The sequence below is a fragment of the Pieris napi genome, chromosome 14 (assembly GCF_905475465.1).
Source record: "Pieris napi chromosome 14, ilPieNapi1.2, whole genome shotgun sequence".
NCBI classification, from domain to species: Eukaryota; Metazoa; Arthropoda; class Insecta; order Lepidoptera; family Pieridae; genus Pieris; species Pieris napi.
In genome coordinates, this window is record NC_062247.1 from 2,772,360 (window position 1) to 2,797,407 (window position 25,048).

General features: G+C 31.9%; 2 protein-coding genes across 2 annotated transcripts in view; one reads left to right on the forward strand and one right to left on the reverse strand.

Moving 5' to 3' along the window:
* Positions 1 to 25,048, reverse strand: part of LOC125055860 (nephrin) — a 434,287-nt gene that overhangs the window by 401,094 nt on the left and 8,145 nt on the right. The gene's annotated exons all lie outside the window — the stretch shown is intronic.
* Positions 1,634 to 6,568, forward strand: LOC125055863. Its single transcript, XM_047658518.1, has 2 exons — positions 1,634 to 1,891; positions 4,715 to 6,568. Exons 1-2 carry the CDS (start codon positions 1,875 to 1,877, stop codon positions 6,432 to 6,434), a joined length of 1,737 nt encoding a protein of 578 aa, XP_047514474.1. The 5' UTR covers positions 1,634 to 1,874; the 3' UTR covers positions 6,435 to 6,568.

The window sequence follows — 25,048 nt, forward strand, 5'->3', positions numbered from 1 at the left end:
TTCGTTGCATAATAAGGTCACAAGTTTTTAATAGCTTTATTTATGAATAAATGTGTCTGGCCTAGTGGCTTCAGAGAGCGACTCTCATCCGTGAGGTCGTAAGTTCGATCCCCGTCTGTGCGCTAATGGACATTTTTCTATGTGCGCATTTAACATTCGCTAGAATGGTGAAGGAAAACATCGTGAGGAAACCGACATGTCATAGAGCCAAAAAGTTGACGGCGTGTGTCCGGCACTGAAGGATGATGACCTACTTGCCTATTAGATTTATAATGATCATGAAACAGATTCAGACATCTGAGGCCAAGACCTAAAGAGGTTGTAGTGCCACTGATTTATTTTTTTATATATTCCAAAAACAAAAGAAATCAGAATATAAAAATATGACTACACATTTAAATAAAAGTTATTAAACGCCAAATATTGATAATTTGTGTAATTCGATGTTTTCCAGAAATGATAAGCAAAAGGCAACATGGAATTTACAATTTCATAATATTCTGATTTGTTATTGAAATGTTGTCATATTAACACCACGTTTTACCGCGAAGTTGGTACCTAATTGTAACCTTTGAATTTGCTTTTAAAAACACAAAATCTTAGAACCAAAGTGTCTGATGGCATACCGGAGCTGGATACCATGAGAGATGGAAGTCGTATATCATCTACTAACTTTCTCGTTTTATTTTGGTTTTTGATTCGAGTCTGAGTTATAATATACCGTTTTTTTTATTATATGTTTACTAGCTGATCCGGCAAACGTCGTTTTGCCATGTATATAATTTATAATAAAAAATACGGGTTGATCGTAGAGGGGTGAAAATTAGGGTTTGTATGACTGTATGTATTTTAATTGCTGTATCATATAAGAAAACCTTCAAAATTAGGAGAACAACGAGCCTTAACGCTAATAAGCAATATCTCCCAACTTAAGTAAGATATTAAACGTACTTAATACAAATAAAGTTAATTAATATTAATGAGCTATCTGAATTTTTTAATTACTCAATGTTTTTCATTTCAGGCGGATAAATTCGGGTACATGTGATAAATTAGCAACGCAAATACTTCAATAGAATTTATCAATAAATCAAATTAATTCGAATCATAAATTAATAAGTCAAAGAACATTTATCATTGAAGTTAAATACAAAGCATATCAGAACGAAAACCATTCAAAAATAAAACTCACCAATTCGATATAATAAATTCACATAATTTTATTCTTTTTTTTATTCTAATAATTTTCTTATGAAAGATTGAACGTGCTCGTTGAACCAATTAGAATGATATTTAATATATCGTTGTATAGAGCAAACACATTTCTGTATTTTTTATTTAAGATTTGTATGTGTGTGTAGTGTGTTGTTTAGTTTTCTGTACCTGACGCACATCTTTAATTTTTGAGTCTAAGGTTTTGCGATTTGTTTGTTGACATGAGCGCTATACTTAGTTATACAGTCACAAGACATATTTCCTAATCTTTAAACAGAAACGCCCACGCGTGTTCTCACGGAATATGCTGACGGACTGTCTAGCTCCCAGTCTCGATTATTCGATATTAAGTTTATAAGTTAGTCTTAAGCTAATCACCAATGTAACCGGTTGATTAAATATTAATTAAAAAAATAAAATTTTATTCTTTTTAAAAACGCTCCAGCGCGACCTCGCGTTTTGACTGGCGCAGCCGGTAGGATTTTCACATCCCGCGAGTATATAACTAAATTGAAAATACTCAAATCGATTTTCATAGTTCTTGAAATACCGTGGACTGTCTAATAGCAGAGTGAAAATCCGCGAATCAAATAAATAAGTCAAATAGAAGAGCATTAAAATAATATCCGGTGCAGTGTGTGATTAGTGACTCAGGAAGAATGGAATTGGGCTGGCGGTGAGTAAACCTTTTCACTTCCCGCTAAAAATTTCATTTTATTCCACATATTATATATTATTACATTATCTGATTTTGTTTCGTAACAAATCTACGAATAAAATTGTACTCAGAGTGTAATTAGATTAGGAACTGTAGTTTTAAAATTATATTGCACAAGAATAGGCAATATAATATAGATTAAATATAGAGATAGATAAAAAAATATATTATTAATTAGTACGGATTTATTGCAAATTCAAAATTATACAAGTAATTTAAAGAAGTGTAAGTGATTATATTGTATTCTTATATATAAAAATTAAAGACTAAAAATGTCAATGGAAACATTTAAATTTGTACCAAGGGAGGTTTTGTCCTTGATTCCCAAATATGATGGGACAGAAAACTTACTAAATTTATTTATTGCAAAAAGTGAATATGTGATAAAAGAATTTAGAGTCGAAGGTAATGCCGCCCAAAATTTATACTTATTTCATGCAATAACTAGTCGCTTAGTGGGTAAAGCGGCAACGCTATTAAGTGAAAATCAAAATATTACATCATGGGATCATTTTAAAGATATATTGACTCAACATTTCGGCGACCCGCGTTCAGAAGAATGTATAGCAATAGAATTAGAATCATTAAAAATTAAATCTGGAGAATCATATATAGAGTTCTGTCAAAGAATACAAAGTGTTAAAAGTTCCCTAACCTCAAAGGTTAATAGGTTAACCGATGAGAGTATTAAAGCAGCCAAATTAATAATTTATAATAATACGGCTCTTAATGTATTCCTTTATAATTTATCTGAAGATCTTTTACGTATTGTTCGCCTAAAGGGCTGTACTAATTTAGAGAATGCATTAAGTGTTGTTACTGAAGAGGTTAATTTTCATTATCAATATTCTATTAAAAATAAATTGTGGAAGAATAGTGTATCCCCTCAACAAAATAATTTTAAACCTGGAATTCCTTCTCAAAATAATTTTAAACCTGGCATTTCTCCTCAAAATAATTTAGCATCAAATGTGCCTCCACAGAATAACTTTAATTACGGGATTCCCCCACAAAATAATTTAAAATACGGAATTCCCCCACAAAATCACGTTAAGTTTGGAATGCCCACACAAAATAACTTTAAATTCGGGATACCACCACAGAACAACTTTAAATTCGGGATACCACCACAGAATAACTTTAAATTTGGAATGCCCCCGCAAAATAATTATCGGTTTGGAATTTCACCTCAAAGTAATAGTCGATTCGGTATACCTCAACAAAATTATAAATTTGGTTACCAGCCACAGCAGGGTCCTAGGTTCGATATACCACATCAAAAAGAGAATCCACAACCAGTTAACACAGACGTTTCTATGCGAACCGCACCGATAAGACAAAATATGATTAATGACTCTGAATATTATTACGAACCATATTATTACAACGACTATAGCGATTATGATAACTATGAATCAAACGAAACAACCGTGTGTGAAAATTTTAATTTATTAGAAAATCAAGAAAATTCTAAAGATAACAAGGAAATAGATTCGCAGCAAGTAAATTTTCAGGGAGAAGCCTCGAATCATATACCGAAATAATAAATCTTAACTATTGTGATAGCATTTTAAAATTACCACACATATTAATTCCGGAACTAAACGCAAAATTTCTTATAGACACTGGTAGTAGTCGTTCGTTTATCAGTCCTTCTAAAGTAAATCAATTTCTTAATGAATATAAAAGCTATGAACCATTTACAGTGGTTAGCACTCATGCTCGAAGTACACATAACGAAGTAGTATACATCCCTTTGCCGTATATTTTTAATAGCCCTTTAATGCATAAATTTTATGTATATGATGTAGATGCTAGATATCATGGTTTAATTGGCTCAGATTTATTAAAGGAATTAGAAGCTAGCATTGATATGAAAAATCAAATACTGTATACAACTGGTTCTGCCATACCTATATTATATAGTCCTCCATACGAAGCTATAATTGAACCCAGAACAGAATCAAAAATTAAAACCCCTACTAATCTACAAAATGGAGATGACATAGTAGAACAGGACAATTTCAGTAATGGCGTTCATATGCCAAATGCTATCGTTACATGTGAAAACTTCTTTGCAACCACCGAAATACAAAATACATCTGAGAAACCATTTAAAATTACTTTGAAAGAATCTATTAAAGTCTCAGTTTTAAAAAATAATGAAATTTGTAAAAGTAATTTTATAAATGAAACTTTAACAAATGATAATGTTTTAAAAGAAAATTTGTCCAAGCTTCGTTTAGATCATATGAATAGTGAGGAACGTAACATAATCTCTAAACAATGTTATGAGTTTCGTGATAATATATTTTATTCTGATAAAATTCCTTTATCATTCACCAATCAGATTAAACACAAAATTAGAACAGTTAACGACAACCCCATTTATATTAGACCATATAGACATCCTGCTTCTCAAAACCAAGAGATAGAAAAACAGATAAATAAACTCTTTGAAGATAACGTCATAAAAAAATCATTTTTCCCTTATAGTGCAACGGTTCATTTGGTACCAAAAATAAAACATTTCCGGTCTTATTTATATGGTATAAAGAAATCAAAAACTAAACTAACACGTTGGAAATTTCAAAAATGGAAAGAAAAATTCAAACGCAGACTCATCATCTAGAAAAAGAGTTAACACGCGACGTAGTAAGGATAAGGCTCGTTATCATAAAGGCTCGAGTATCGGGTCCAATTCATAGAAACGTTATTCCAGTGATAACTCTTAAACGAAAAACTAAGTTACATACTAAAGATTTAAAACGCCCTTCACAGGTTGTTACTCCTGCTGGTACATCTGACACCAAGCCAGGCCCTTCAACTGCAAAAGATTAATAGAAACCCAGGCCTCCTACCCATTAAAGAAGGTCAAGCAGTAGTAGCTTACGACAGATGGACCGTGATAAAGATTTTAGATTTTAAAGCTATCAACAACGAACTAAAACTAAATATAAATAACTTCTTAACACTTAAAACCGAAGTCCAAAATTGTTTCGACACTAGCCTATTCAATTTGCATTTCCAAGAAGTACAGTTACAAACTAGTTTCATAATGAATATAACAGTGGAAAAATATAAGCAATTAGTTCCGACTTCTAAATCTAAACGAGGTTTATTGAATCCTATTGGAACATTCATTAAAGCAATAACAGGCAATCTTGATAATGAAGATGCTATTAGATATGAAGATTTAATTAATAAATTAAAAACTAGACAGGACGCTATTAGTAATAAAATAACCATTGTTTCCGAAATGATGAGTACTGTAACAAAAATTATTAATGTAACAAGGAATAATTTCATTCAAATTAAAGAACGTTTTGAGGACATAGATCTCAGGTTAAACAATTCTAAAATGCTACAAATGAGCAATGAAATTATTCATTTTTATAATATTTTTACCCATAACTTTCAAACTATATACTCAAGACTAAATGAAATTGAAACAGCTCTCGCTTTTGCTAGGATTAAAATATTACATCAATCTATTATTGATACTAAGGAATTACTGTCAATTTTAAAAGAAATAGAATCTATGTATAATTTAGTATTTCCAGTGAATATTGAAAATATTGTAAAAATTGAACTGAATATTGAGATGGAAGCGTATATCAAACAAAATCAGATAAAGTTTATTATGCACATACCCTTAATTAAAAATGAACTTTATAATTATTATAAATTAATACCTTTACCAGTGCATAGTAATAGTAATAATATATCTAACATTATCCTTCCTAAGTATCCCTATGTCCTAGTGAAAGGGTTGAAAGTCGAGCCGCTCTCACAACCATGCCAAGAAATAGATGAAAACCGATTTTTATGTCCTGAATTTGAAACTGCACCGGTATTGAAGGACGAATGTATTACTACACTAATGAATTTTTCCCCCAACACATCTTCATGTCGTCCTGTACCCGTTCTAATCGAAGATGTCAAGATTTATTTAGTACAACAAAATCATTGGATAATATTTTCTAGAATAGAAACCATTATATCTAAAATGTGTGACAACGACGTTTCACATGAGCCATTAATGGGCACTTACCTGTTAACCCTAGATGATGATTGTTCGATAAGAATCAAGGATTTCAACTTGAAAAGACACGAACACCAGGGAAACGATATCGCGTTTTCCCGATTCCCAATTGTAAACCTACCGTTAATCTCCAGCGAAATTAAGTCACAGAACAAGCGTCTGAATTTAGATGGAATTGACCTTGCAGACGTTCAACTCTTAAACCTTTTGGTGAAAAATAGTGTTCCTACAAGTGTTAGTGAAAGTGAATTAAATCAATGGTTCTTTGGTATAATTAATATAGTAATAAGTTTTTTACTCATGACATGTGTCATTTTATTAGCATTTAAAAATAGAATTAAGAAAATTATGTTTCAACCTAAACAGAATATTCGAGATCATCCAAACCCTGAGGATAATCTCGATTCTAAGGAGAGAGGAGTTATACAGTCACAAGACATATTTCCTAATCTTTAAACAGAAACGCCCACGCGTGTTCTCACGGAATATGCTGACGGACTGTCTAGCTCCCAGTCTCGATTATTCGATATTAAGTTTATAAGTTAGTCTTAAGCTAATCACCAATGTAACCGGTTGATTAAATATTAATTAAAAAAATAAAATTTTATTCTTTTTAAAAACGCTCCAGCGCGACCTCGCGTTTTGACTACTTACTGGTTATAATAATAAATAAATAAAATATGTTTATTATGGAACATAAGATACAGGTATCACTTATTCCACGTCATTAAATTTGAATTTGTTAGCATCCCACTCATCGGCAAAGAAGACAGAGGGTGTTGAGGCCGAGAGAAAAAGCCGGCGTTAAAACTCTCGGTACTCTTTTAAAATAGCAAATCAAACAACACCTATTTTAAAAAAAATGTCGTAAATTAATTAGAAATTGTCTAGCACTAGTCCCAGGCCCTTTTATCAACTAGATAATCGTTAACTTTATAGTAAGCCTTTTTACACAGCTTTTCTTTAAACATTTCTTAAATTTATTAAAAGGCAGAGATAAAAGAGCCTCTGGGATTTTATTAAAGATGAGTAACCCTTTTCCACAAAAAAGAATTGCTAACTTTAGATAGTCTAGTACGGGGAAATTGCAGCCTGCGTTTGTTCCGAGTATTAACATTGTGCGTATGTTCTATTCTAGTAAACTTATCACTATTTTTGTATAAAATTATACATACATAATATTTTCATAAATATATTGCGAGGGAAAGGTAAGTATATTAATTTCCTTGAATTTATCTCTGCGTACAGTGGCATATGTATTACTATCATAAGATGAATACATCAGAAACATTTAAACATTACATTGTGTTTAGTATAATTATATCTTATAATATAAAGTATTCGGAGCAATGGCGTTACTGAGAAGGGCTTATGAATTGACAACGTCAAAGTCAAATTAGTTCAAAATCACGAGTACCAAATAATTACTTTAATTTTGACTGTTTGATTTTCAAACATTCAAAGAACTAACCGGTTACTTTTAATAATGATAATTAATATTACTAAGGATCATTGAATGGTCTTTCTTCCTTTGAACTGTTTTGACATTGACGTTGTTAATTTATAAGCCGTGTGACAAATAATGACAATGGCAGCTGACATTCAAGCCATGGCTCCGACAAGTAAATTACGAGTAATGCAGCCGGAGTTCAAACGTACAAACTCACGCTTAACTATACTAACATTGCTTAATCTACAAGTAAAAGAAAGGAAAGGATTTTTAATTTTATCACTTATAATACACTAGTAGACTCGGGCAAGCGTTGCTGTGGCTAAGATTTTTGTTATATCACATAGTAGTAAACTATTCAAGAGAAAAGGCAGGAGAACACCTATCCACCATGTTTTTTTGGTGGTTATGCCATTAAATTGTATTGGTAATTATTTTGATAAGGATCAATACCTAGGTACGAATAAAGAGCCTTTTCTAGCGGTGGTATTTTAATTAAAAAAAATTAACAAAAGGACGTTTATTGTGACGTAACTATAAAAGATAGAGACATGTTGTCAAAACATTTTTTATAGATAGTGATGTGTCCTGAAAAATTGTAATACATCATTTTGTTCTATCATTAATAGTTTTCGCAGCGCACACGATTGAAGGAAGTTTTTTGTTTATTTTTTACATCTTGGGTTAGATTATTCTGGTTTTAGTAAGCAACCCAATTTTTTTTGAAAATGAAACATAGCCTATGTCACTCGGGAATAGTGTAGCTTGCCAACGGTGAAAGAATTTTTGAAATCGGCCCAGTAGTGTCGGAGCCTATTCATTTCAAACAAACAAAAAATCAAACCTTTCCTCTTTATAATATTAGTATAGATTGTCCAAAGAATAGTAGCAAAAACTTAATTTAAGCCGACCCATACTTTATAGGTTAAAACGTTTCTTGTTTAAAATCTGTAAAAATTAAAAAAATCCGTTCATAAAAATTTAGTTTGAAAACCTCACACCTACTTATGATAATTGTGAGGTGCAATGAGGATTCTCCTCAGGTGGAGCGGTATTAAAAATCGCTTACTATGATTTTGAAGTAAGCGCGCTCTCAAGTTAAATGGCCATTAAAATTCACCAAGTATTACTAGCAAAAAGTTCATTTTCATTCGGTCATGCTGTTCATTCAGGTCACTAGTTCAGTTTGAGGAGCGGGTACTAATTCTTTCAATGCTTAGTATTCCGTATCGTTAATAAGATAAAATATTCAACTGTATTATTATGGATTTCTGCATATAGGTTAATTATACTTTTGATATATTATATATCACGAAGAGATGAACAACGCGCGAGAAAAAAGGGTAGCACCTAAATAATTACGGGAGAAGAAAGCAAGGTAGACAGTCAGAATGAGGAACTGACTCTGAACGATAGGAATGTTGTCGTATAGCGACAGGAAGGACGGAGGAGATAGACAGAGATAGAGACCGCTTGTTGACAAATCAAATAAACCATATAACGTTTTGGCACTATTTTGACTTTGATGTTATTAAATTAAAAAAATAAATGACAATGGCAGATGACACTAACGCCATTGCTCCGACATTCATAATAATGACTGAAGTTATTATTACAACAGACTATCAAAAACTCTGTTAATTTGTAGATCTAGAGTTTGGCTAATAAAGAAGATAATTGAATTATTTGAAAACTTTCGAATGTCATTGAATTTTGTTATGTTAGTATGATTTATTGTTTTGATACTTCTTGCAATTACTCATTTTTATTTCTATTATATATTTTTTCCGAATAGTTAACGGGTATAATAGCCTAAGCTTTGTTTTATTGATTTTTTGGATTCTGATTTTGACCATTCCGAATAAAGTTGTGTTTTATAATAAATATAGTTTTAGTTTTCCATGCAATGTCATTTTAAGTATCAATTTTAAAAGACTTAATACGTATAGTACCTATTTAATTTCATAGAAATACAATTACTATCAATGTAAAAGATAATAAAAAAAATCAACTTTGTTTTATTGTTTTTTGGAATATGATTTTGATTATTCCGAATAAAGTTGTGTTTTATAATAAATATAGTTTTAGTTTTCCATGCAATGTCATTTTAAGTATCAATTTTAAAAGACTTTATACGTATAGTATTTAATTTCATAGAAATACAGTTACTATCAATGTTAAAGATAGTAAAATATAATCAAGTATCAAGTAAGTTTAATCCACAAAATTTATCAAACTTTTAGGGATACCATACTAAATTTTTTTCTTTCTTTCATTAGCCATACTCTATTAATATTAGCAAATCAAGTTAACCATATAACGGTTTTGAACTAATTTGACTTCGATGTTATTAAATTATTATTACAATGGCAGCTGATACCAGCGCCATTGCTCCGACATAAACAATGCGAGCGAGAGCTCAAAAAAGTGTTGTTATCTAAACTAAAGAGGTTCGTAATCACTACGAAAGTACGTTTTTTCGAAACAAAACTTATTTTTATTCCCGGAAAATAAAATGGCTTGTTCTAAGAGAGACCAATCTAAGCTAAGCTGCTCTAATACATTTAATTAAATACATGTAAATGTGTGTTTGAAGACACTTTGAAGTAATCAATAGATTTTCATTTACAAGTTTGACATTTGACTTTGACAGTTGACAGAAACCTAATTGCGAATATTTGCCTTCACATGAAATCACTTTGAGAATGTTACGAGTTAGAATATAAATTAATTTAATCTTAAAATTAACACTAAATCTTGTTTTCGCGAATAATTTCTGTAAATAAATTTTCTGTAAATAAATGGGATACGTTACTAATATACTACAAAATAAGTAAATACTTCAACATGTTATAGTGTCGAATTAATCTAGAATTCCCCGGCCGCGTCTATATAATACTACCAAACGTGTTTGCAATAAATAGTGTTGAAGGTATAAGTGATTAATTATGGTTTTATGTAAATTTACAGAAATACAACGATTTTTTTGCTGACGCAGAAAATCTTGCCAAAACCACTCCACATGGATGAAGCTGCGGGCAGTGGTAAAAATTATTTTATAGTTTATTTTTTAAAGTTTTCTTTGCGCGACTGGATTGATTGCGTAGATTCAAAAAGAAAATATTTTAAGAAAAATATACAGCACGCATTCTAAATCTATATAACGCGCGAGTCTCGAATTATTCTGTATTATCTCCAAACGAGGTCTCTTGAGAAATAAGTAACTTAAATGGATTTTTAAAAACAACACAAAAACGCACGCACCACACACTCCACATATTATGTACTCCTACTTACATGCCTATGATTTTTTCTACTCCCTTCATTTGAGAAGTGGCAGTAAATGTAAAATTAGAAGCATTTAATGCATATTTCTTTTTGAAGTTATACTACTTTAGGCGCGTTATGAAAAATTGATGAGAGTGAAATTTTACGATACGCGCGCACCGTGACACAAAATTAACAGAATGAAGTTGCCCACTGAAGATGCTACGGCATTAGACATAATTTAAAAACAACATTCGAATTATAATAGAATTTATGTTACACTTAATGTAAGAGAATAATAATAAATATGTATTTATTTAATTTTTCAAATGTAAACTGAACTTTATTGACTATAATGACTCCTTTTCCAGTCTTTGATTATTTAATTGTAATTAATTATTTACATGCAATCAAAAACTATTTTTAATAATGCCAAGGAAGTATAACTTCTTACGCGCGTACATAAGTACACGCACCCTTTTTTTTTGACGTTCAGAAGTGTACATTGTGTTACCTACATGAATAAATGATTTTTTTACTTTTTTGAGTAGCTAATCATACAGAGGCACACTAGAGATATCCCTGTATTGTGAGTAACCAGATCGTCCATGGTTCAAAAATATGTGGAACGATACAAAACAGTTAATGATTAAAATCTGTATTTTCCTAAAAAAAATCAGTGGCGCTACAACCTCTTTAGGTCTGGGTCTCAGATTTCTGAATCTGTAACATGATCATTTTTCATATATAACAATAGGCAAGTAGGTGATCAGCCTCCTGTGCCTGACACATGGTTTTGGGGTCTAAGACATGTCGGTTTCCTCACAATGTTTTCTGAAGGAAAGTAGATCGAATGTTAAATGCGCACATAGAATGAAAATACATTGGTGCACAGTCGGGGATCAAACCTAAACTCAGGGATGAGAGTCGCACGCTGAAGCCACAGGCCAACACTGCTCTTTATTTTTAATTTATTTTCCTAAACATCCTGCAGTTAAAAATTCTACCCATATGGCTCACGTATGTTTAATCTAACAAGATTTTGGCATACACAAATCCATACTAAGCTGCTATAGCTGTTTTTTTTTAACTGTTTTAAACATGTACCACGTAATAATTGTTTTCTAGTTACCCACAACACAGGGCCTCCCTAGTGCGTTGCCGGCCTTTTAAGAATTGGTATTCACTTTCTTAAAGGTTTTGTAGGTCGTAGAACGCAGAATTGTCCCCCCCCCCACCAGAATACGAAGGGCAAAAGGGCATAGACGAAAAATGAAATATATACACAACATATAAACCAAGCGTTGGCATGGACACAAAGTAAAATACTAATTTTCCATAGACTTATAAAAACTGCGGTTCTCAGAAAATATAATAATGAAAACTACTTAGAGATATTAAATTCGTAGAATTGACTTCGTTTTAATATTTTACGTATTATAATTACTTTTTCTACTATTTCGAAACCTTATGTTTTGAATTCAAGAAATCGAAGGTCTCTTTGGGTCGATTTAGGATGGAGTTGGACCTTAGTATGCGACACATGAACTTAGCGAGAGAGCATATGTGCCCATCGCTTTAATGGATTTCCAAGTATTATCATTAAAAATAAAAGTCTCTTTCTAGAGGGGAATGGAATGATATTTGGTGAATGTTTTTCCATCGGGAAAGCTAATAATGGAAACGTATTAGCTTCGTAGAATGCTTAAAATAACTCCATAAAGAAACGTACGAGTGTAATAGACGTTGTTCAAAAACATCATTAATTAAATATTATTATAATTTAGCGTTAAGTATGAGCTGTAGCTGTTTGGTTTTTTGAATACGTGATAGCTAAATAAAAATCTGTTAAATGAAAGTAATCAAAATTTAATAACTAAAACTAATAAGAACAGAAACCCTATCAAAATAAAATGATATAAAACGTGATTTGGATTTGGTACAGTAATTTTGAACAATAATTTTGAAAATTGTATAACAAACTATATTCGCATGTTTTTAGCGAATCGGTCAAACACTCTTAGAACTGTGTTGGCCGAGTGGTTTAAGTGTGCGACTCTCCACACTCTGAGGTCCTAGTTTCGATACTCGGCTATGCACCAATGGACTTTATATCTATAGGTATTTGTGGATTAACTTATACGGGCTTTTATCTAACTATGACACTAATTATGAGGATATTGATATTTTCCACCTCACCAAGGAGGAGGTGAGGAAATATTTGAAGAGGCGGGAAGACTTTGACTTTGTTTAGCAGTAATAATCTAGTTTTCTTAGAAATATTAAGTATTAATTTTCGTTTGTATAATGTTAAATTTCAGTTTTCTTTCATTTTTGTTTTAATGTTTTTGTGTATTAATATAACTTACTTACTTAAGTTGTCTGTTTCATATATATTGTTTATCTATGTAATCTGTTTTGGCTTTGTATATTTTATAAGTATTTTATTCATAATATGTATGTAAGCTGTAAGATGTACTTATAAATAATAAATCATACCTTAGACCCAAAAAAGTCAACAGCACAGATTTTAGCACTACTGGTTTTTTTTTCTAAGAAATTCGCTAGTTTTTTTTATAGGTAAAATTATTTAGTAATCAGTCGCAATAATAACATTTAAGTGTTTGGCTGTCTACCAATTTCTTCGATATCAATTCAATCAGACAGCCGTTCACTCATGAACTGAGAACATTAAGTATTTGGGCGCCTTTAGGTATTCCAATATTTTTCCTCAACCACCTATCGAACATAAAGAGATGACAAAAAATGTTCTGAAGCTATTCCAACTTGTCCTTGAAGCTGAGTCACGGTTAAACGTAAATTAATAAATAAAGCTTTTTATAAATTTGACGATTATTTAAATGATCCTAATCCTTAGGATTGCTCCAGTTCAAATATTTATGGCTGCTCTGCCTGGCAAGCAATTTATATGAATCAAATCTTGGCGATTAAAAAGAGTGGTGGAGAGTTTCTTGGCAGTTCTTCTTGCCCACTCTACGCCCTTGACTTGCGAACTGGTAGTAAATGTGAATTAAAACTCAATTTAATATATTTTCTGTTGACGTTCATGAATTTACTTGGTTACCTATATGCATAAAGTTATTTTGAGTTTGAGTCTACACGATCAGACTAGAAAAAATAAATACATACTTAGTATTGTCTTTGATTAACATAACTCATTTAAATAAAATACTGTTTTGACCGGATTGAAGTTATGTATTATTATAAATTTATTTCATTTACTTTACAATCCGCGAAAATAGAGGACACCGTGAGCCATTTTTGCCAAAACCCTCCATCTTTTAGTCGATACCAACTCCGGGGAAATAAATACAGATAATTCAACTTTCTCTGCAGCTGTGATACTTTTTGACATTCAACATCTTTTGTCTTCAGTCACCGTGACCACGCACGCTGTAAAGCACGCGAAACGTCGGATAAATTTAAAATTATGTTAAATAGTTGTAAATTTATAATAATACATAACTTCAATCCGGTCAAAACAGTATTTTAAATACATACTTTATTTTATAAGACCTTTACTATATTAATATTAAAATTAAAATCAATCTTCCAATATTCGTAATAATCAAAACAAGCTTTAGATAAATTCAGTAAGTAAGAATATTCTTCTAGCCCGGAATAAAATTAATGAGTTAGCCAAGGCGAAAAGTTACAAGAAAATACATCCATCTTTCGATAGTAGCGAAGTTGGGACAAGTTGCTTGTGTTAAAAACTACATCTCGTGGTGCTCGTTTATCTCGCGTCGACTAGTTAAATTAGATGAAGTATAGATCGGCTAACTAGTTAACTTTAAACTGACTGAACGGTATGCGTTTTTTACTACTTCACTCGTAAAAGATACTTTATTTTTACGGTGGTTAAGCAGTTTTGACCTAGTGGCTTGAGGTTCGAACCCCGAGGGATCTCAAGGGCTGAGGTGCTTTTAGTGGGTGGTGTCTCGCTACACCTCTGAATGGCAGAAGGCTTTGAGACCCAGCCCCTCAGTCCCCTCGTCAAGTTCCAACATCCAGGGCGCGGGCCTGCGTAAGCGCATTTTCACCTCATTTTAAAACAAAAGAAAAAAATCGGTTGTCTGTAAAGTCGGTTTACTGACGATAGTTGAACGTGACAACGTCATAAAAAATATTGATGGGATGGTTGCATTTTTCAAAAAAAAAAAAAATTTGTTTGATAGGTATTTTGTATGGATATAGAGAAGGAGGTAAATGGAAATCACAATTGAATTGACATTACATACAATTATGTCAATTTTAAATGGAACGCCTCAGAGCGAGGTAACGCCGCATGAGTCATGTTTTTTCGTGCGTGCAGCCGGCTCCGTCGAATTATAAGACGTTGTCACGTCAAAAAAGTGGCTTGAAGTGATGGATCCTCTCATCCATGTCGTGTGTTCGTGTCACTATGCTATAGAATTTTCTATAAATGTTTGACTTCACTCTCGTTCGTAAGGTGAAGGAAAACATTGCTACGAAATTTCCATATTTGAGATTTTAAAGTCGACTGTCACAGAAAACTTGCCTATTAAGGAACAAAAATATCACGAACCAGATACAGAAATCTATGGCCTAGATATTGTTGCGCCTTTGTTTTTTTATTCGTTGTAAATTTGATTTTTTTAAATTACGGTAAAACATCAATTAGTGCCTCTACAGCGCATAAATTGATGCTGTCAAACAATGTTTACAATTAATATAAACAGTTCAACTCTCATATTAAAACAATCTAATAAATATGCATTCAAATTTTTTTTTAATAATCACAATATATTGTAGCAACCCCACGGATATTTTTCTTCTAATTATAAAAAAATGTTATTGCAGTTTAATTTTTTTTCGTTCAATTCATAATGAAAAGTTTAGTATTTGTGTTAAATACATTTAATGTATCAGATTATAATACTAATAATTAATTAACTAATGAAAATTGTTAATCTTTACAGCATGCAATATAACTGTTAAATTATTGTGAAGTGAAGCGTTAAAATATGGATTAAAATAACAATCAAACAATAATCCTTTTTATAAAATATTAAGGGGTTTTTAACTTGAAGAAATAATTTAAATTTCATTAATACGCCACGTGAAATAAACAAAATGTATCTAATATATAAAATTCTCGTGTCACAATGTTCGTTCCCATACTCCTCCGAAACGGCTCGGTGACATGTTCAGAAACTTGTGTCACACCAAAACCTCACGAGCGCGATCGCAGGTATAAAGAGAGAGAGACGGACCGATCTCCCGTCTCATCTCGAGCGCTGCCAGTCATTCCGTGAATGTATGAAGAAAAATGTATATCATAGTCGAATAAGTAAACTTGTCATTTTACACCCGAAATTTAACATCAAAAGCGTGAATAAAACGATAGATGTAATTTAAAATTTGAAAAAATTGTTATCTTCATTAATTCCTTACTTCCCAAAAACTTATATCACCAATAAGACGTTATCACGTAAACATCTCGATCGTAAACCTACTTTACAAACAACCAATATTTTTTATTATTTTAATATAATATAATATTTAAATATATTTATAATTTATATAAAATTTTAATATATTATATTTTTAAAAAAAACCAACCCTAATTTTCACCCCTCTACCGTCAACCCCTATTTTATATTATAGTAGATTTTTATTGAACTAATAAATTTGTTCCTAGAAATAATATACAGTGCAGAACGACGTTTAGTAAGGTATAAAAAATAGACAGAATCATTGCAGTACCCAAGTCATCTATATATCCTACACATCCCAAGATATCCCGTACATAAACGTCGCGTTACGACCAAGATGAAGGGTCCACGTCTCAGAAAACTAATTACAACCATTTGTAACCTTATATAGCATTCTCTATGGTAAATGAGACGAAACACGCACATCTGGAGTAACCTGAAATGAGCTGAATTTCATAGATGGTTTTAGGGCTATATTTTTACTAGAGTAAGCACGCAATTTTTGTATTAGTGTAATTTAATTTAGTAGATGATCCCCAAGTTCTAAATTCAAACTGTACATATGTTGTCTACAGGCTAAATATATAATTAGCCTGAAAACGAAAAGGCATTTAAAAATATATATCTAACTGGTGATGTACTTGTATAATTATAAAAAGGACTTTGGCATCGTAACATCTGACATTAGGGATGTATCAGTACGCAGCTTATTAGATAGTCAACTTTGGTAATTATTATAATACAAGTTTTAAGATAGATGTTTTACTATAATATGCATATGTCGGCCTTATAAGTTATCTCATCCACGCGTTTTGATTGCTACTAGTCCCAGATTTTTAATGGTTATATGCTTTGTTTTCTAATATTATTGGGGGTTTTAACACTTTTAAGTTCTCTACCTTGTTCAATATATGTAACTTCTGGGGGTCATAAAACATGGTAAATTTGATGAATTCTTATTTTCCACGCGTATGATTTCTCTTCTCATTATTATAATTATAGAAGTCATTATTATAATACATTTTTAATAACGTGTAAACACTTGTAGCAATTATTCCCGTGTAGGTTTTTTATTCACTTTCTATACAATTTAATAGATTCTTTTGGTTTTATACTTGACGTCGAATTACACAAACATAAATTTAACTTTTGTTAGTATTTTAATATTTTTTTCCTAGATTTTTATTTGGAAAACAAAAGATTGTGTGCATTGTGAGCGTCACGTTTTATATCAATTCAACTCATTTGAAAAATATAATGTTTAGTTTGTGTCAATGCTAAACAATAAATACATAAATTTAAACAGAATAAGTGTCTTCCTTCTATCCACCTTTATAATACCTAATCAATGTTTTCGTAAAACTTGTAAATTATTTTAATAGTAAAAAAATTTATTTTAATAAAAAACGGATATTTCATTTTGGTAAATTTGTCGAATCATTCTTTACGACTTGAATATACCCCAAGTAATATTAAGGAGGCTTTGGACCCCTTAAAAAAAAATAAAATCTGAGACCCAGTCCTTAAAATGTGGTAGCGCCACTAATTTATTATTTTATTTTATTCTATATAAACCGGTTTCAACATCGGTTATCCCAAATTGATTCCATTGACAGTCGTACATCGCATTCCATTAATTAACGCTATCTCAACCCTTTTCATTAATTAGCTTTTTTCATTGATCTATTGAACCTTTTTGTCCTTTAATCAGTTCCCGGAGGCTTTAATTGCTTTCGATCAATTTGTTTTTCTAAATTACATACACTACACTTACGTACATTTTAACCAATTTAAAAACCTAAGAGGGTATATTACAATGTATGTATGTCCTTACCGTCCGTGTATCTTCATGACTGATTGGCTCCACTGTGCCACAATTATTCGCAAGTAAATCTGTGACCTTTGAACTTATATCGATGACACGTCTATAGTTTTCTAACTCATATATACAGGTTGGTCAAAAAGTCGTGGATCAAACGCAACTAGGGGATAGATGAGGTCATTAGCTGCAAAAAATTGTTATACGGGAGGTCCCTAAGCTCAACCCCTACAGAGTTGTAATTTATTTGGCGTTATTATAAGAAACTTATTATTATAAAAATTTCTCAAATCATAACTTTTTGTTTACTTTGGACCCCAATGTGAAAAAAAAAAAACTCTACCGAAAAGTGACCCTGTATAACAAATTTTGGCATATTTAGTAGGAATTCTGAAAAGGTATTACACATGGCCAGGAGTTGCTTTAATATCTTTATAAGTTATAGATTACTTAGCGATGCAATTTGTGAATATAGGTTCTATTGAATGGTTTTATTATTAAACCATAATCATATTTATTCATACGTAAAGAAGATAAGAATAAACTAATCTTTTTAAACAAAGAATCTAATCAAGAAATATCGTTCCTTGTATGTTAACTGTTAAGTAGTATTTCTGAATTTAAACTATGTTACTCCAATTCCTCATTATGAAATAATTGAACACCCTAAAATTGAATTAAGGTCATATAACACATAATAGGTGTTAGAAAAATGGCAAGTCATTGGCTAAAGCATGGTAATATTAAGGATTGCTAATAAACGACCACACGCAAAACGTCAATCAAAAACATGCCTAGCCAAACTGTTAACCTTTGGAAATAGGCTAAATATTTTGGAGGAAATAGTTTAATGGTGTGTATACAAAACTCTCTTGGCAGTAAAGTTCATTGATACTTAATTTTTAAATAAATAAATAAATTTATAATATTGTTTGTTTAATTCATAATTCTTTATATGCAGGCATTATGATACGAGTTGATTTTTGAATCTAATACAAGTTTAGTATTTTTTTATATATTGCTTTTTTAAATTAGCATATTATACGGTTTCCGTACGTTTTCATTCACTTGAGTGGCAATTTAAGGAACTTCTTTCCGCGCTCCACCACTAGCTGCCCACTAGAGTATTTCCAAACCAATTTGAATTAGGAGCCTTCAAGATAAGAGCTTACCAAATCTTAAAAGGCCAGCAACGCACTTTCGAGCACCTGGCGGTGAAGAGTCATGGGCGGTATCACTTAGGTGTGATACCGCCCATGACTCTGCCGGTTTGTCCCCTGTACTATAAATAAAAATTGTACCCAAAAATCTATTAGTATAGCCGGGGTATATAGTGCCTCATCATAGAGTAGAGAGCCGTAAGGTACTGATCGTTAATAAATAGTTTATTATATAATAGTATTGCACAAAATTGGATATATTGTGTTTTCTTCGTACCTAATCTAATATAGCAGCAAAAATGATTTTCAATAGAAAAAACTTCTATTCGTAGCAATTGTTCTATTCAAGATACATAATTGCATACTAGGTACACAAAATGTACGGGGACCAAACTTTTTAAATTTGTTTTATTTTTTTTGATTACTTTATAATTTATTTATTAATACTATGTAGGTAAAGAAAATTGTAAATACTGTATCTTTGAGTGTATACTTACAAACATTTAGAGGGAAATATTTGCACCTGAGTTGCAATATTACCAAAAATACGCAAAAGTGAGTGTATGAGGAGCGTGACATGGGGTGACGCAATAAAATTGATTGAGTCGATATATCACTCGGCTCTATCGCTAGAATAACTTCAGCTTATCTCGTTTTTTCGTCACAGGAGATGTATAATAATAGATTTTCGCGAAAAAACATTTTTACATCTTTTCCAAGTCATTTGTGTGTATCAAAATGATTGAGTAATATTTTTCCTTCACACTATGTAAATTTTGAAGACGGATGTGTTAACATGTGGTATATTGTCATTTGACTATAGACTAATACTTTTCGCTTCTGTGTGCAAAACTAATAACGCTTAGGAACGGTCCTTTAAAAGGTTCTACTTTGTACTAAGTTAAACTTGTTACAAGTAATTAATACGGCCTATCGGCGTAAGTCCAGCGAGCTTCTGGGTTTTTTAATATGATGAAATATAGTATATAAGTAAAGTACTTGCATAACCAAATCTTATAAAAAAATATTGAATCAACAACCTTAATCTAAATAAACTTAAAAGCTAATCTCACGGATTCATGAATTGCCATGCAATACAAAAGTCACGATTGAGCAGGATAGAATATGGTTAAGAAAGGTTTATGTAGAAGATTTTAAAAAAATGTTAAGGAGTTAGCCAATCGTATGGAGTTTTAAATCTTTACTCCTCATAAAATGAGTTTAAAAAAAACCGCTAAGATTATTTAATTTCAATAAAGACATTAAGAAGACGAAATTCTTTTTTATAACAGTGATTAAGAGACATACTTCTATCTATGTATCTATCTATTTTTATGACCGATTTATGCTTGAAATTGCAAAGGATTTTTGTTAACTTTTCACCACAAATATAATCAATATCACTAATCTTTGTAGAGAATGATTCTATACTAAATCCTGAATAAAGAAAGAGCCGCCATCTAAAGCGGTCCGCGTACGTCCTTAACCTAAATCGAAACTTTACAATGTAACTAGTACTAAAGTACTTGACCGCTCGAGAAAAAACCGTTGAAGCTGCACTTTCAACGAAGCTTCGTAATTTTGTATTAAAATTCAGTTACTGGAAAGTAAAGTATTTTAAATGGCATTTTAAGAAATTCATTTCATTCAAAATTATTCAAGATTCCAGTAAGTTCTTGTTTTTTATTTAATCACCTTTAGTAGTTGAATTCAACTGACTTATGGCATATTCGTAACGATAGAACCGGGATGATTAATATAATTTTATTAAAAAAAAAATCATTTACTGAAATTCAAAATCTATCAAATTTAACAAAATTAGTATGCAATAGGCGTTTTTAGCACGTAAAATATAATATAATTCAGATATGAAATAAATTATTAAAATCTATAACAAAAAAACAATAACTAACCATAAAACATTAAATTAAAAGAGTCCCTTTTCGGTTCCGAAGATACCGGCAGCGTTCCCTCTTTGAATTGCTAGACTAAGTCTTTGTCTGCGGTAGCTGCCAGGTCTTCGGTCTCCTGTGATGTCGACTAACCTTTTTGCTATTTCCTTAAAAAGCCTTATAGCGTTAGGACCCCACGGACCAAGGATCACGACACCGAATGGGACAAAATCATATTCGGAGCCTAGACTCCTGTATTTGCATGTTTTAAATAAAACTTATGGTATTTTACTGAAATTAAACTCCTCTTTCATAATGATAGATGGATAATGTGAACTTATTTAACTTAACCTTCTCTTTCTAGAATTAATACAATTCAGTTTTTATATTTGTTATATATTTTATAGTTGTAGTTCTTGTATGAAGTCTCGTTTGGCATATGGCGTATGGATGTTTTTCTTCCCAAGCAAAATATATATTACTGGTAATAGATTCCACGACCTCAGTGTTGAGTATAACCCGCTAACCTAGATAACGGTGTAAAATTTTTGTTTAATGAACAATAAATAATAAAATCTAGTGGCGCTATCAACTACTCTATTTTGTCTCTCAGATATCAAATTACATTTGTTTCTTAATAATTTTATTTTATAGACTAGTAAGTGATGACTTATGAGAGAAAATATATTCTTTAAATCCTACAATTGTAAATAAATATGAATGCACAGTCGTGACTCAACGCTCGATCTCAGGATTAATATATCTAAGCCACTAGGGCAAAACACATGTTAACATTATAATATAAAAACAGTAAGGTAACCTCATAAACATTTTGGGCCTGGTTCGGAGACAAATATGTTGGGTCCCAATAACGCGGCCGTCATAAAATCCTACCCAAATTCATAGAGAATTTATCGCCCGTTACAATTTTAGATTAATTTTGACCTACCTTTATTAAACTATCGATTTCAGATTATTTTTCTGCCTTGACCCAAATGTTATACAATTTTCTGCAGGGAAATCGTGATAATGTCTCTGAATGCAGATTTTCTCTAAGTGATGAAGTAAGGTTCTAGTGCCAAGGCCAACGAGAAAAGCTATAGAAAATCATTGAATGGAATCTGTTCATTTAATTTTTAGTTATCATTAGCAATTTTTCTATTATTAAATAGTTCCTGTTTTGTTCAATAATGTTATATTAGCTTATACCCACAGAATTAATATATAAATTTGCTATTTATTAACAAAACTGTAACGTTTATTTCTGAAACCACAGCACAACCTAAAAATTAAGATAACTATACTGAAAATATGAAATGTAATACACGTTTTTTATAAACTTTTTATTAATGAGTCGTAAACTTTTTAATTACCATCATTGAAAATCGTGTTTCTTTTAATGGCCGCGGTTACCAAACATATATTTTGAACAATATATAAAATTATTAATGTATTTGCAGAATTGTAATGATTATTAGTGTCTACGAAAAGTACGGTAGGATAGAACATTAATAAATAAATCAGCAGCGCTACAACCTTCTTAGGCTTGGGTTTCATATTTCTGTATATGTTTCATCATCTAATAGGCAAGTAGGTGATCAGCTTCCCGTGCCTGACACACGCCGACCGTCGTTTTGTTTCTACAGCAAGCCGGTTTCCACTCGATGTTTTCCATCACCGTTCGAGCAAATGTTAAATTCGCGCATATGAAGAAAGTCCACGGTGCACGGGTATCGAACCTACGATGTCAGGGATGAGAGTCGCACGCTGAAGCTACTAGGCCATCACTGCTGTCTTAGACCCAAAAAGTCGACGGCGTTTGTCAGGCACTGGAGGCTGATCACCTACTTGCCTATTAGATTTAAAAATGGTCATGAAACAGATTCAGAAATCTGAGGCCAAGAACTAAAGAGGTTGTAGCGCCACTAATTTATTTATTTTTATCAAAGTATTTTTATTTAATACAAAACTAGACAGAGAGACCCTATTTGGCCTGATGTTAAGTGAGATGAGAGAGGTAGCAGCCAGGAGGTGCCTATTTATCCACTGTTTGAATTAAAAATAAGTTTGCAAATAATAAAATCGTGTTAATAAACCTATCAAAAGACATTTATTAAAGGAATACTCGAACTCAATATAAAAATTTAAATATGAAAAATTTCTTATCATTATAAGTAAAGCTTTTGAACATCTCCAATTTGACGCTTCAATGATTTCAACAAGTTATAATCGCTACGAATAAATTTACAGATCACTTGTTATAAATAAGATTTATCAAGTTTTCTTGTTAGTTTACGAGTTTGAATTTAGGCAATTATTTAAACATAATATATTTATGAACTTTTAGGCACATTGTTCACTGTTTATTGACATTTAGTCGGGAACGTGTACTCTAATAAATGAAATTCATGTAGGTGAGTTTTGTTCGTGGGAACACTGGAAATACTAAACTTATTGGAATTCTTTTGCTACTGGAAGCTACATTTTTATTTTATTTATCCTTCACACATGTTTAACGAGCATGACAATCAAATACATACGAAGTATGTAAGTGGATGGGGGATCCATCTCCACCGCGCACCGACCACACTCTCGCGCTCGCAGTGCTAACCAGATCCATGCAACTTCCTCGCAATCGAGTAGCTATAGTTATTAACTATAGTAATTGTGAGTGACTATAGTTAAATATTCGAGCTATTTAAGATTTAATTCACGTTTTTATCAGTCAAATAATTTGTAATCTGTTGTACGAGAGTACTAATCATTTAAATGAAGAATTATTTTATGATCTAGGCAGAATTCAAAATTCCACCCGTAACACCTGGACGTCCGTCGTTCCACAACTGAGTGTGTTTAAAGCAGTTTTTTCTGCACACTATGTGGAACCAGCTGCCCATTGCGGTAGCTCTGAACCAATTCGACTAAGGGTCCTTCAAGAAAAGAGCGTACCTATTCTTAAAAGCAAGCAACGCACTTACGAGTCCTCTAGCATTATATATGTCTATGGGCGGCGGTATCATTAACAGATAAGCCTCCTACCCGTTTGCCCCTTGTTATATTCATTTGAAAAAACAATACGGAAACAATGAAACACTCGCAAATCTGTGGATTACAGATTGTTAAAAAATGTAATATTTTTTGCGTTTCTCTTGTTACAATAAGCACTCTCTTACGTTTTGCCTGCAATTGCACCCAGATTTTAGATAAGCGTGTTTTGTTTTTAAAAAAATTGCACAGTAAACAAATGAGATAGCCAAGACTCATTCAAAATTAATACCTGACAGTTGACCTACTTCGAATTTGACAGGTCTCTCAAGCATTTGCAAACAGAGTTAAATTATTCTAACACAAAATAACACTCCAATGAGTGGGTTAAATGATTACGAGGGATAATAATCTTTATGATGACGTAAAAGCGCTAATAACGTCGGACCCTGCTTCACACGTGATATATTGAAGATCCCTTTTTGATGTTTGATTAAATAACTTTTATATAGTGGCAAGCAAGTTTGACGACTCATTGGTCTAGTGGTTAGTACCCCTGACTGCGAATCCATGGGTCCCGGGTTCGATCCCAGGCTGAGACGAACATCGATGTGATGAGCCTTTGGTGTTGTGCTTAGGTCTTGGGTGTTTAAATAATTATGTATTTATATCTATCTATAATATGTATGTATATCCGTTGCTTTTACCCATAACACAAGCTTCACCAGCTTAGCATGGGACTAGGTCAATTGGTCTTTAAAAAAAAAAAAAGAAGCGTAGAAGGTCTTGCAACATCTCTAGGAATTTGGCATGGAGCAAAAGTTTCTGCGTCTTTTTAATCGTTTATGTTTAGACAAAAAGACCAATGGCACTATCACCTTTTCAGGTCTGGACTTAAGATCTCTATATCTGTTTCGTAATCATATGTCTTTTCTAATAGGTGAGAAGGTGCCCTCGCCTTCTTGGGGGCACGCTGCTTTCTTCACGATGTCTTCCTTATAAGATAATGTTCAATGC